Here is a 15102-nt window from a genome sequence, read left to right on the forward strand (position 1 = left end):
GGACCCCACTTTCCAGCCGAGGACCCAGAGCACATGTGCTCCAGGTATATATACTGTCACCCAGTATGTACTGAAGTACTTTCCTCTGCCAATGGCCAGTGCTGCAACCATGCCTGTGCTCTCATCTCTCTTGTCTCTTCCCACTGTCCAATATGCCCCCCCCCCCCCCCCCCCGGACCAGTGTGAAACATTCAGACAGCATGAGCTGCACCTGAACACCATGAGCAGACCAAATCAATGGATCCCTGCTCACTGGTAGGCAGAGAGCATCCAAACCCACCTGATAGCCTTCCTCATAAGCAGAAAGACCCAAAAACTATACTCTCTTCTAGCACCTACCCAAGAGGGTGCTCCATCCTGTTACACATTTATGCTTTGGAATTTACATGCCTTGTTGTAAGGTAAACTCAATCAATTGTCATCGATCTCTGATTTTCCACATATAACCAATAGAATGTATTTCCAGGATCAGTACGATTGTACACGCTTATGTAAGAAAACTATTGGTAATAGCAACTTCATCTCACTTCTATGAACACCTAAAAGTGGTTGTAAAGCCTCAAGGTTTTATCACCTTAACCGCTTGCCAACCAGCCGCCGCAGTTTTACTGCGGCAGAATGGCACGGCTGGGCGAAACATTACTTTGCGTTGCTTCGCCTTTTGGCCACTAAGGGCGTGTGCATGCCTGGATGGTGTGCCCGGAGCCGATGCAAGTGCCCGGTGGGCACAATGACTGCCAGGCTCCCTCGATTGCTCACGACAGAGCGAGAACCAGGATCTGTGTGTGTAAACACAGATCCCAATTCTTTCAGGGGAGAGGAGAAAGATCGCATATGAACACTGATCTCTCTCTTCTCCTAGATATTCCCATCCCCCCACAGTTAGAAACACACATAGGGAACACATTTAACCCCTTTATTATAGCAAAAAGTAAAAAATATTGCTTTTTTTCTCAAAATTGTCGCTCTTCTTTTGTTTATAGCGCAAAAAAATAAAAACTGCAGAGATCAAATACCACCAAAAGAAAGCTCTATTTTTGGGAAAAAAATTATGTCAATTTTGTTTGGGTACAACATCGCATGACCGTGCAATTTTCAGTTAAAGCGGCGCAGTGCCAAATTGCAAAAAATGGCCTGGCCATTGAGCAGCCAAATCTTCCGGGGCTGAAGTGGTTAATGCATTCTATACATTAAGGTGATAAACCTTCTGTGATGCAGCTCCCCCCAGACACCCCCCCCCCCCTTTTTCTTACCTGAACCCAATCCGATCCAATGTGTAAAAGCGCAGCAGCTCCAGCCACTGTCTCTCTCCTCATTGGATAGATTGATAGCAGCGGGAGCCAATGGCTGTCCAGTAACACGAGTGGCGAGTGGCTTTCCATGGGGGAACCCGTTGAAGAGGAGGGGCCTGGAGTGGCGGCGGGGGACCCCAGAAGAAGAGGATCGGGGCTGCTCTGTGAAAAACAATTGCACAGAGCAAGTAAGTATAGGCATGTTTGTTTCATTTTATAAATGAAAAAATAAGGGTTTACAACACCTTTAAGCTTAATCTGTAAATGGCTTATATCCTACTATACAACTATGTATATTTTTAATAAAGTTTTCAAAATTCCCAATACCTTCATAAGAATTCCCAATACATCCCCTTGTGATTTTGTTTAAAGCTTTACTTTCTATAAAAACTGCTTCAATGGCTAACTTCATTTACTTGTTTTATGAACAATTTCTTTTACATCTCTTAATTAATTATAGATAAAAATACAAATGATCTTGTGCTGTGACTGTTTTTCTTTATCCTTGTTTCTGATATGTGATGAAATATCACAAGACATTAGCTATCCTACCGTTGGCAGTTATCAGATTCTTCTGAGGACCGTTGTGGGTGATTCATCGATTAATTATGATGCCAATGGAAAATGTATAACCCATATATAGATGGAGATGTACATGGCTTATATCAGAGCTCACTTCTCACAAATCATTCAGGTAAGTACCGTCTCATTATAAATGAACTGTAATCTAGAAGGCTAATAGATGTAGACATTTATTTTGTAAGGTCAGACCATAAAGAATGTCAATACCAGTATAAGGAAAATATTCTTAAAGTGTATGTCTAGAGAAAGGTTTTATTTTTTGTTTTAGTGTGGTGAAGTCTGTGTCCCTGCTGGGTAGAGTCACCTCCTCTATCTGCCCGACCATTGTCATTGGGAGAGAAAGTGATAGGATATCCAACATTTTACAGCTATCATTGAATCAAGATGTGAGGGTAGATCTTCCAATGGGGACCTATTCTGGTGAATATTGTGTAAGGCCGGGTTCACATGTGTGTGGCTGAGGTTTGCAGTCTGGAGTTTGGTGCGTTTCTGTTCACCAGTCCGGGTGCACTTGAACCTGACCCAAAAACGCACACGACCCTTTTTGAAACTGAACTGAGGCTGCCCCGGACATGTGTGAACCAGCTCCATTGAGGGTCAGTCACATTCACATGTCATGCAAATTGGACATGGTTAAAAACGCCTCCAATTCGCCAAGATGTGAACCCAGCCTAACAGGGGATTTGCTTTCACCTTGTTGAGATAGCAACTTGCATCCTGCTGTGTCTCCAGGACAGGAAGTGAGGGGAAATCTCAGGAAATCTCACAGGACACAAAGAGCAAAAACAAAATTGACAGGGGTGCTAACCATTCCGTACTTTATCCAAAACGAAATAAAAAGTTTTGGCAATAGATATATTTTAATTAATAATTATTATGAGGTGCCTTAAATATTAACAGCTTCAGCCTAGTAGATTTTACCCCCTTCCTGACCAGAGCATTTTTTTCTTCAGTTTAGGCCAATATGTGTTCTTTTTTTGGTAAAAAAAATGCAATAAGAGTATATGGTTTGGTTTGCGCAAAAGTTATAGCATCTACAAAATAGGGGATAGTTTTATGGCATGTTTTTTTAATTTATTTATTAGTAATGGCGGTGATCTGCGATTTTTATCATGACTGCCACATTATGGCGGACACATCAGACACTTTTGACACTATTTTGGGACCATTGTCATTTATACAGCGATCAGTGCTATAAAAATGCACTGATTACTGTGTAAATGACAGTGGCAGGGAAGGGGTTAAACACTAGTGGGCAATGAAGAGGTTAAGTGTGTCATAGGGAGTGATTCTAACTGTGGAACTGTGGGGGGGGGGGTGGGCTACAACTCACATGACAGCGATCACTGCTCCCGATGACGGGGAGCAGTGATCTCTGTCATGACACAAGGCACTTCCCCCTTCTGCAGCTCCGTGACACGATCAGCTGGAGACCGGCGGACATCGAGTCCGAGGGTCCAGTGGGCATGGTCACACTGTACCCGGCGGGCATGAGCGCCCGCTAACCCCGCCAATTAAAGGGTACATACAGGTATGCCCATTTGCCCACCGCTGCCATTGTGCAGATGTATATGGGCGTGCAGTGGTCGGCAAGTGGTTAAAACTGTATACAATGGCTTGAAGACAGATTACACAGTTAAACACAACAAATAATTACATGCCAACTGTATTTTTTCTTTTTTTCTAGTTAAGATTATTCATTATCCACTACCAACATGACAGTAGAAATTATCCGGAATTTACAATTCTAGCAATATATACTTTTATGCTGCCAGGAATGGCCATTGTATTGGTTGCATAGATAATGTCTAATGCTGTACAAACCCTATAACCAATTTGGAATTGTTCCATACTCCTAAAATGTAATGCAGCTCTCAGAATCACACAAGGAGAGCTACAGGACTGAGCTTTCAGTTTGACAGCTCGGGTACTGCTTTGCGGTAATTTAGGAATAAACTATTGTAGCTTTCAATCAAGAAAAGCTTTTAGAGTATAAGTAAAAAAATAAAAAATAAAAATTTAAACAAAATCGTTTCTTAGCTACTTCATAGCCCTGAGCGAACCCTCATAATTTCTTTACCTTCGCTTCCTACTTAATATTTTTTTTTCTTTTTGCAGATTTTTTATTTTATTGTTTATATGTACATTTTTTTACATTCGCATTTGTAGTGCCAAAATACAAAAATGTTTTATAGCAGAAAAATGACTTTTTTTTATAGAAAAAAAATTGCAGTTAAAGCTGATTATTTTTACTCTAAAATGTATTGTTAAAAAGTTGACCCTTATTAACTTTGTCATTCCCTTCCTTTGTTTATTCATTGCTGTTGCTCAGGCATAATTTGGCACCTTAATCCTGGGTGCTATAGGACACCTGACACAGCAAACATTACCAAAGTCTACAACACTAAATTATTACATTTCAGTGCCTGCTGACTCTTAAAGCATACCTAAATGTAAAAACATAATTTTTATACATTGCAGATAATATTTGATGACAGCGTTAGTTTTAATTTTTTAGGCTAAGAGCATTTTCAGCAAGTAGTGGAAATACCTGTCAATTTTGCCAGAAATGCAATGTACCGTATTTTTCGCTCCATAAGACGCACCTGACAATAAGACGCACCTAGGTTTTAGAGGTTGAAAATAAGAAAAAAAAATATTCTGAACCAAATGGTGTACTAAAATATTTTCCAGTGCCCATGAAATGCAGAGTGACCATTACCATAGAAAATGCAGAGTGACCATTACCATAGAAACTATTGGCAGGGTATGGCAGAGTATTGGCAGGGTATTGGCAGAGTATTGGCAGAGCATAGGCAGAGTATTGGCAGGGTATAGGCAGGGTATTGGCAGAGTATTGGCAGGGTATTGGCTGGGTATGGCAGGGTATTGGCAGGGTATTGGCAGAGTATTGGCGGGGTATTGGCAGAGTATTGGCAGGGTATTGCAGGGTATTGACAGGATATTGCAGGGTATTGGCAGAGTATTGACAGGGTATTGGCAGAGTATTAACAGGGTATTGGCAGAGTATTGACAGGGTATTGCAGAGTATTGACAGGGTATTGCAGAGTATTGGCAGGGTATTGCAGAGTATGGCAGAGTATTGGCAGAGTATGGAGGGATGGCTGTGACTGCACTTGTCACAGAGCAGCGCTGTGGGCACTACAGATGCAGCCCACAGTGATGCTGCCATCCGATCTCTCCCCTCCACTGTACAGATCTGTACACAGAGAGGAGAGAGGAACCGGCGTCATCATGACGCCGGTTTGTTCACAAGTGATCGGTTCGTCATTTGACGGAGCGATCACATTGCAAACGCCGGGTGTATCAAGATGGGCGCTGCTCCAGAGCTAAGCCAAAGCGTATATTCGCACCAAAAAACACAGGTACATTTTCCCCCATATTTCTGGAAAAAAGTGCATCTTATGGTCCGAAAAATACTGAAGTATTTGTCACTTCCTTTGAGATGTAAAAAAAGAACACTGGGGTTGATTTACTAAAACTGGAGAGTGCAAAATTTGGTGTAGCTGTGCATGGTAGCCAATCAGCTTCTAACTTCAGCTTGTTCAAGTAAACTTTGACAATAAATCCTGGAAGCTGATAGGCAGCATAATGCCTTTTGACTATCCATTATAATGCGTGTGCTTCCACTGTGCAGTTAAAATTAGGACTACAGAAAATACCGGGGGGCCTTGACGGGGCTCTGTAGCTTGTATTTGCAAATATGTGCAAACAAAACCCCTGTTTTTAAGGCATACTGTCAGACAGGATAATTTGGTTGGTTGCAGGCTGGTCGGTAAAGTGAGCCGGGAATTTCTTCGGTTTTTGTTTTGGTTTTCTCCATCCACCACGCTTGTCTGGATGGAGGAATCTGTTTGTTCTTTTGGAGGAATCTGTTTGTTCTTTTTGTTCAGCCCGCTGTTTTTTAAGCATATAGTAGTCTAGAAGGGTTAGATTAGAATTCCGTTTCTGCAGTTAGGTGATTTAGGTCAGATTTTAAATGTTGCTTGTGTCCCCAAAAGGATTCTTCTTCTCTTCTGTCTGATACCAGTTACCTCGACAGGAAGTGAGTGAAGCTCTCAGTCATAGGGACACACATATCAATAAAAGTTTGATTGAAGTTCCAAACTTCTCTCATTGTGCTAGACAATGGGGTTGATTTACTAAAACTGGAGAGTGCAAAATCAGGTGCATAGAGCTTCCAGGTTTGTTTGTCAAAGGTTAATTGAATAAGCTGAAGTTAGAAGCTGATTGGCTACCATGCACAGCTGCACCAGATTTTGCACTCTCCAGCTTTAGTAAATTAACCCCAATGTGTTTTATTTCCTGTTTTGCCTGACATCTGTCAAAAAATCAGGAAGTCCCAAATTGAGTCACAGATAGCAATCCAATGATAGTACGTTTTTCTCGTCAAAAGTTTTTATTAATCATACAGGTAATAACAGGTATGTCAATAACACATAAGAAAAAAGACAATACAGTAATGAAATAATAAAGCTTAGTGATATACAAATTTGTATATGTAAAAGGAAGGCTTGTAATATCTTACAATTCGTTTAAGATTAAATACAACCTGAGGGTTTGGTGTAGAGTTGTGTAGCAATATATTCAATCTGGTATTATTAAACCAAACCCATTGGAAATGTTGCGGTAATATTGGAGGAGTGAGTTGTATATAGTAGGATAATGAGTTGTGAAAACAAAATAAGTTAAAGAACAAAGAGGGAGAATGAGGGGTAGAGAGACAAGAGAAGTCCACAGGGTCAGCCTATACACGTTACGGTATGACTATATATATTGATATTCAAATATCCAAATATTCAAACATATAAACTCCCAAACAATTAAATATCTGGATGTCTAAACATCCAAATATCTAAATATTTAAATCAGTCACCATGGCAGAAAGACAGATTCATCAAATGTTGGCGGAGGGTGATAATTTATCCAGGGGTACCATTTTTTTTCAAATTTGGAGAGTTCATCTCGTTCAATCGCCGCCATGTTGGCGTGAGACATGGACACATTCATTCTATGTTTTGTCTCAGCCACCACCAAAGTGGGGGACTTCCATGCCTTTGCAATCATTTGTTTTTTCGGTGGTAAGGAGTTGAACAAAGAGTTTGAATTGGGCATGTGTTAAACATTCTGGTTTTAGATTAAGCAGTGCAGTGGTTGGTTCTGTCTGTATCATTAGTTCAAACATTCTGGTGGCAATTTCAAAGATTTTTTTCCAATAAGTTTGGGCTATCGGACAGGTCCAACCAAATATGTAGGCGTGTACCTAAATCAGAGCAGCCATGAGAGCAATGAGCTGAAATAAGTAGGCGCGAATTTGGCCACTCTAGAAGGCACAAGGTACCAATGGGTTAAAACTTTATAATTAGCTTCCCCTGCCAGGATGTTAAAGGTATTACGTTTTAATCATTCCACATTCCATCCCCAATTGAAAAGGTATTGACTGGGGTTGGGCTGTAAATACTTCAGCTCTCAGCTTTCAATTTCTACATATCAGCTAGGGATTAATTGCTTAATAAAGTATGCTCTAATCTGGCTAATCTGACTAAGGTGTTCAGAACTGATATTTGAGATTTAGTGCCAGAAAGATTCATCCACCTATTACTTGTACTTCTGGGAAATGCCAAATGTGACCTCAGCCCATGAAATCTCAATCTAGTTGGATTTTAACTTTATAGGATCTACAATAAGGGGATGCAAACCCATGGGGGTTATTTACGAAAGGTAAATCCACTTTGCACTGCAAGTGCACTTGAAAGTGCAGTCGCTCTAAATCTAAGGGGTAGATCTGAAATGAGGGGAAGCTCTGCTGATTTTATCATCCAATCATGTGCAAGCTAAAATGCTGTTTTTTGTTTTTTTTTCCTTGCATGTCCCCCTCGGATCTACAGCGACTTTACTTCGAAGTGCACTTGTAGTGCAAAATGGATTTTCTTTTCATAAATAACCCCCTATATCTCTACAAGATCACCTCACTTTCTGAGTCCTCAAAAAATACCCAAAGCAAAATGTTAGTTCACAAACATCCATTCATCACTTAAATATCAGTTTTCAATGGAAAAAATAATGCCATTTATTCAGTCAGATCGAATTTACAATGTGTGGAGTACAAGAAGTAACCCCTATTCAATTATAACATTAGGTCTCAGGCAAGTGTGGGGTTCATTAAGGCTACTTTCACACTGGGGCGTTGCGGGCGCTGGCGGCACTTTACTGTTGTTTTAGCGGCGCTATGCGGCCACTAGTGGGGCAATTTTATCCCCCGCTAGCAGTCCAAAAAGGGTTAAAACTGCCCACAAAGCGGCGCTTTGCAGGCAGGTTTGCAGTGCTGCCCCATTGTTTTCTATGGGAAGGGGCGCTGTAGGAGCGGTAAATTGACTTTAGACTTTTTTGACCGTCCTGCAAGCGCACCGCTACAGTGTGAAAGCCCTCGGGCTTTAAAATAAATAGAAAACTGGAGATTGTCCATAGCAACCAAAAAATGTCAGTTTACGTCAAAAATGCTTTTAGACCAGCTAGAAATCAGCAATAATAAATTATAATCACTTGCAGAATTAAGTGATAGCGATTTGTGGGGAAATTCGTCATCAAACACTGAAAGTAATGACAGCAACAATTCTGCAACTGAGCAAATTTCAGTGTTTTTGATTTGATTACATTATTGAATCATTTTTATTTTTATTATATTATTATTTGTTATAATTATTTATAGTTGTTTATTATATTATAATTTATGATTTTGTGTTTTCAAACTTTATCATACCCGGGATGTCTACAAGACAGATTTAAGTGAGTTATTCCTAAAGGCCCATGCACACGATCAGACTTTTTGACAACAAACATGCAAATTAGCTGTTTTGGAGCAACATCTGACCGTGTGTACACTCCATCTGACAAACTTTTTTGGTTTTCATCTGACTTTTGTTGGCTGTGCGAACGGACAAACTTTCTGGCAACAAAAGTCCGATGGAGCAAAGTCTGATCGTGTGTACAGAAAACCTTAGGACTTTTGTACAAAGTACAAACAGGCATGCTCAGAACCAATGCAAAAGATCAGCCAACAATACAGAAGTTGACCAAAGGTGGCGGTAACGAGCATGAAAAAAACACATGATTTGGTGAAAGTTGGCTGAAAAAGTCCTGCTGTGTGTATGCAATGCAAGTTCAGGGCCGACGCCCTTTGTACAAATATCCAAGGGAAAGTTTGTACAAAGTCCTATCGTGTGTATGAGGCTTAAGAATTACAGGCCTACAATATGAAATGCCAAATTTCCATGCAAAATAATTATACCACTTTCAGCACCTAAAAGCTGAAATAATCATACCGCCAGGGAGGTTAAGCTTTGTCAAAAAAAATGGAAGCTGATTGGTTTCTATGCACAGCTGCACCAGATTTTGCATGCGCCATTTTTTGTAAATTAACCCCTATGTGTCCATGCACAGATAGGCGTTTACAGGCATATTAGAAGAGGAGGTCAGTGTGCATGAGGCCTTACAGTACATCAACCACATAGAACATAAAAACACTTACAAACTTGTGCAAGTGCTCCAGACAGGACGTATACCAACTCCATTATTTTACATGCAGTATATTAGGTTTTGTTGTCATTTTACATACAAATAACGCTTGATAGGGTCGCTCATTAACTTATGCAAACAATGGTATGATATTTGCTCTGCCACAATACACAGGAACTGGAGCATGAATAGGGTTCATCAACCATAAAGTATATTCAAATATTAGTTCAATCCAATAAAAAAATAATGGCATATATGTGGAGTTTGAATATGTTAAAAAGCCCGCTCACATTGAAAACACAACTTGAATTTTGGTCGTAATTTGCCTGTAAATATTTTACATGTAGGATGCATTTGGATAAGTACCTCCTGGTTTTGTCTGCTGTCATCATTTGTGTGTCTTCTTCACGCTTCCTTGACCAAGAATGGAATGTCTGGAAAGTCAAATATGGTACAGTATATATAAAATATATATAAACTTGTTTAATACAAACTCTTAAGTTGGAATGGTGCTAGTTTGAAATCTAGAATGAATATACTGAACAGGCTTATTGTGAACAAGACTATTTACTATGTGCAGATAGCTTAACCTTTCGATCTCTGGAAGATTTACGCCCTTCATGACCAGGCCATTTTTTGCGATACGTCACTGTGTCACTTTGAGTGACAATGGCATGCAATGGCAGTGCCACGCTGTACCCAAATAAAATCTACGTCCTTTTATTCCCACAAATAGAGCTTTGTTTTTTTGTGGTATTTGACCACCTCTGCGTTTTTTGGGGGTTTATTTGTGCTACAAAACTATTTTGAAAAAAATAAAAACAATATTTCTTACTTTCCGCTATAAAACATATCCAATACAAAAATTTTAAAAATCTAATTTCTTCATAAATTTAGGCCAGTATGTATTCTGTTAGATATTTTTGGTTAAAAATAAAATCCCAATAAGCGTATATTATTGTTTGCGCAAATTTTTTTTTTTACTAGTAATGGCAGTGACTAACGCATTATAGCGGGACTAAGATATTGCAGCTTACAAAGAACACACACTAACTGACACTCTTGACACTTTTCGGGACCAGTGACCTTATTAGCGATCGGTGCTGAAAAATCTGCACTGTCACTGTACTAATGGCACTGGCTGGGAATGGGTTAACATCAGGGGCGATCAAAGGGCTAAATGTGTGCCTAGCCTCTGTTTGTGTACTGTGTTTAAAGGTGCTTTTACTAGGGGAAGGCATGGATCTGTGTCCCTGCTTTGCAGGAACACATGATCCGTGCCTTCCCTACTGACAGAACGGCGATCTGCCTTATTTATATAGGCAGACCGCCGCTCTGCCTCTCTCCTAGATCATTCGCAGGTGCCGGTGGACATTGAGTCCCCAATAGCTGCTGGGCTCTTGCTATGATATAAAAAAACAAAAGATAATACGGCGCACTCTGAATATGACTAGTAAACAAACTCATATGGTGTTGAATGGGAGTGAACATAGAGTATAAATAGTATTAATGACCACAATGGGCTGTTACAGTCAGTAATGTCCATGAAGTATAAGGTAAAATAATTAAAATTGTTAAAATAATCAAAAAGAAACTAACCATAGGGGGCTGCCAGTTCCGAGTATAAATGTAAAAAGTGCTCTGAAAAAGACAAATGGAAGAGGAACGGCACCTTCTAAGTGCAGTAAAACTGTAAATTTGAATAAGATTTAAAAAATAAATACACTCACAAAAGTGGTTCATAGATGGGCATTATAATAATTTCAGCATCCGCTAGTCGCCATCAGAGAGGAGAGGCCATCAGCTGTAAATCTGTCAGAGGGATAGATGATGTGGATGGTCCCAGGCCCGGAAACACTGCTGGATACAATGCAGCTGCCATGGGCTAGCTGCATGAGACAAGCGGAGGAGAGGGGAGAAGTGAGCGGGATGACATCTCTCTCTGCCCGCTCCACATCAGAGCTCTTCACTGCCGGGCCTCTTCAATGTGGGAGCAAGGTGCAGCGGGGAGCAGAGAAATTACATCATCTCTCACTACCCACCACACATCAGCACTCTTCCTCCCTCACAGTGTGGTGGAGTGGAGGTCACGTGCTTCCTGTCATCAGAGGAGCTCCACTTTGCAGCCAGACCCCCTTGCTTCAATGTCGGAGGTGCAGCGGAGAGCAGCGAGATGGCATCATCTCTCACTGCCTGCCCCACATCACCACTCTTCTGCCTTCACTAAATGGACCAGTGCTGCCAGCCTGCCACCAATGCAGCATCAATGCACTTTTGGTGGCATTGGCTGGCATGGCAAGTGACAATCCACATCAGTTGGCAAGTGACAATGGACATCTGGTGGCCAGTGACTTGGCAAGTGAACTCTGCAAATGGTGGCAGGTGACGTGGCAAGTGACAATCCTCATGTGCTGCTAGGTGAAATTGGCAAGTGACAATCCACATCTGCTGGCAGGTGGAAGCGGCAAGTGACAATCCACATCTGCTGGCAGGTGAAAGTGGCAAGCGACAATCCACATCTGGGGGCAGGTGACGGTGGCAAGTAACATGCTGCATCTGTTGGCCAGAGATAGGGCAAGTGACACACCCAGGGCTCCCACTGATTCTGAATTATGGTGAATTGAACCACTTCATTATATATTAGAATGTAACAATAGAAACAATGCGCTTCAATCACCCTGACACCATATCAACCATGGTGCCATGATGATTGAAGCACCAACATCAGCCATTGCCCGCAAAATATGCCTTACCACTCCCCACGGGCCTGCAAAAAGGTTGGTAACCGCTGCTATGGGCTTTAGCCCCAGATCTTTTGCAGACCTAGCAACACCCCTGGAAGTGGCTACTGTCATTTGTAAAGAAAAGGGTAAATACTTAGATGACCTGTGCCACTGATCTTTGCTCTGTTGCAGAGCTATGGAAGCTGAGGAATCTTTAGGATCCAACTAAGAGTGTCAGATACCTACCCTCCCCTCTACACGTTGTTGTTCCAATCACCCAGCCTCTACGTCACTACAGGATAAAGGAAGGACATAGGGGCTGGTGGAAGGAACCACAGCATGCAGTGGGGGATCAGGCATTCAAAATAAAGAAAGTGTGCTGGATGCAGAATATTTTAGCATGTTTCAGCCAGTGTGAACAGCAGAAAACGTAAGTAGTTGCCTTTAAACAGTGAGTCATTCAACTAGCATACAGTACAGTCAGGGCAGGACTTAGGGTGGTGGAGGCCCCTGGGCTTGAGTCACTTTTTTGGGCCCTACCTTCTATACATTACCATATTTCTCTGTGTATAACACGCACCTCAAGTTTAGGAGGGAAGTTTAAGGAAAAAAACTTACATTTAAATGCCCATCAATGCAGCCTTATCAGTGTCCATCTGCAGCCTTGCCCATCCATCTGCAGCCATGTCCAGTATAATTTTCAGCCTTGTCATTGTAGTCTTGAAGTTTAAAAATGGCGCTGCCATGATACAGAGTCCTGTGTATCTTGGCGCCTCTCGGGTCCTTTCGTCAGTGTAACAACATATTCGGCGACCCATTGCAGTTTGCTACGGAAGTGACGTTCCGTCGCCGCCATCTTGCTACACCCCACAGTAAGGATACACTAAGAAGGGGTAAAGCAGACATGTTGTTACACCCACCAGAGTTTTGCATTTTACACATATTTATAACAGTAAAGTCAGTTTATATAGTAAAATACAGGATTTACAACTCCGTCTGACTACTTAGATCTTGAATTTTAAAAGCAGCAGCAACCCTGCTCATCTCACAGGTTTGCTAACCTGACAGAAGATCGCTTCTTTTAAAATTCAACATCTTCAAGTAGTCAGACGGAGTTGTAAGTAGTGTATTTCACTATATAAACTGACTAAATACGTGTAAAATGCAAAACTCCGGTGGGTATAACAACATGTCCGCTTTACCCCTTATTAGTGTATCCTTACTGTGGACGAGTGTGGGGTGTAGCAAGATGGCTGCGACGGAACGTCACTTCCGTAGCAAACCGCGATGGGTCGCCGAATATGTCCTTACAGTGGCTTTCGGGTCCTCTCGCAGTCCCGAGTGGAGCCAAGAGTAGCCGAGTGTCTCACAGTCACACCCATTCTCTGTGTTATGTTCATCTTAGGGCAGGACTGGGTGTGACTGTGAGCGGAGCCTAGCCGAGTACACTATGTATCTCGACGGGGTCCCCTATTGGGCGGGGCCCATGGGCTTGAGCCCAGTCAAGCCCAATGGTAAGTCCTGCCCTGAGTACAGTATATTCAGTAGCTTTGATTTCAAATGGTTGACCTCCTAAACTGATTAGTGCTGTTTAATTACCTTCTTTTAGGAAAGAACTATCCCACTTCATATGATGAGACATTTCGGAGGAATGCCTGGGAGGCAACATGGCATAAGGTGCAGAACCACAATCAAAAATATGAACAAGGGCTGGCAAAATACAGCATGGAGATGAATCATTTTGCAGATATGGTAAGTATAAACTTCTACTATATCTTGGCAAACATAAATGTAAGAAATTAGGTAAAATCTACATATTGTGTAAAAGAAAGAACACAGGCCTAGACTGATAATCTGGCACCTATGGAAAATGGAAAAAATTGGGTGTCATTTTAATTTACTTCACTGGATAATTATTTCACTCGTGGTTTCACCTTCACTATATTGGACAATTTTATATCTGATTTCACGGATCTAATAATTGTTTTCTGTTTTTGAGTGACACAATTGGGACTTTTTATCTATTTTCAATATTTATATTGTCACTTGTATTTTACTTGTATTCATACATATATTGCTTTGTGCATATCTCACAATTTTTGAACTGCAGCTATTTTTATTTTTATTTTATCTTTCTTGTTTTGTTTGATAGCGTGGTAAACTTTTTAGTTTTTTCACCTATGGAAAATACCAGGGCCTAAAATGGCAGAAAATGTGTGGGTTTGCCATTCATCTTAAAGTGTATCTAAACCCACCATAGTTACAGTGTATCTAAACCCAATACTAAAAACATAATATTTTGCAGTTTATTAGTGCTTGGTGTGGTGGCTGTATTTTTATTTTTTATTTTACTTCTTTTGCTTTATTTTCATCTGGCAACCCTGCTATTAACATACATCCTGTCCCTGCATGGCTACATCATAACTCCACTGTATCTATGGTGGGAGCCATGGTTGTCACCCTAGGCTACTGTCCGGATATGGACTCCAAACACGACCATATCACTTTTCATCTTCATTAAATGGGGGCGGCAGGGCAATTAGTATTCTACAGTAAATAGCTAGTAAGGAAGATAATCTTCGGCGATGCTCACAGGACGTGACAAAGACTTTGCATTTCTGGCAAGATCAAGGGGTGTTTTCTTTATTAGCTAAAAATGTTCTTAGCTTAAACAAAAAAAAAAAAGAAAACAAATGCAGCCAGTACATAAGGACTGTAAGCTGCAATATGTTACTTTTTTTATTGAGTTTAGGTAAACCTTAACCCAATTATTGAATCTTTACTGGAAAATCAATAAGTTACTCAGCAGTGCATTACGGTTAAAAACCCTGAGACTTTACAACACCTTTAAGGCTTTTGAACCATTTGCAGGGATTTCCTCTCACTTCCTGTCTTGACTAAGGGACAGGAAGTGAAGGTAAATCTCCCCAATGGGACACAGGTGGCAAATAATAAACTGACAATCCAAA

General features: G+C 41.0%; 1 protein-coding gene across 1 annotated transcript in view; it reads left to right on the forward strand.

Moving 5' to 3' along the window:
- The first annotated feature begins 1875 nt into the window (after positions 1 to 1875).
- LOC143964288 (cathepsin L-like proteinase) overlaps positions 1876 to 15102 on the forward strand; it is a 38480-nt gene continuing 25253 nt past the window's right edge. The window contains exons 1-3 of the mRNA XM_077473990.1: positions 1876 to 1986; positions 9758 to 9861; positions 13743 to 13885. Coding sequence (XP_077330116.1) covers positions 9759 to 9861; positions 13743 to 13885 — 246 coding nt within the window. The 5' untranslated portion in view covers positions 1876 to 1986; position 9758. The remainder of the gene's footprint in view (positions 1987 to 9757; positions 9862 to 13742; positions 13886 to 15102) is intronic.

Source organism: Lithobates pipiens, unplaced genomic scaffold, assembly GCF_037356315.1.
Source record: "Lithobates pipiens isolate NorthernLeopardFrog02 unplaced genomic scaffold, aLitPip1_a1.2 Scaffold_8, whole genome shotgun sequence".
Taxonomy (NCBI): Eukaryota; Metazoa; Chordata; class Amphibia; order Anura; family Ranidae; genus Lithobates; species Lithobates pipiens.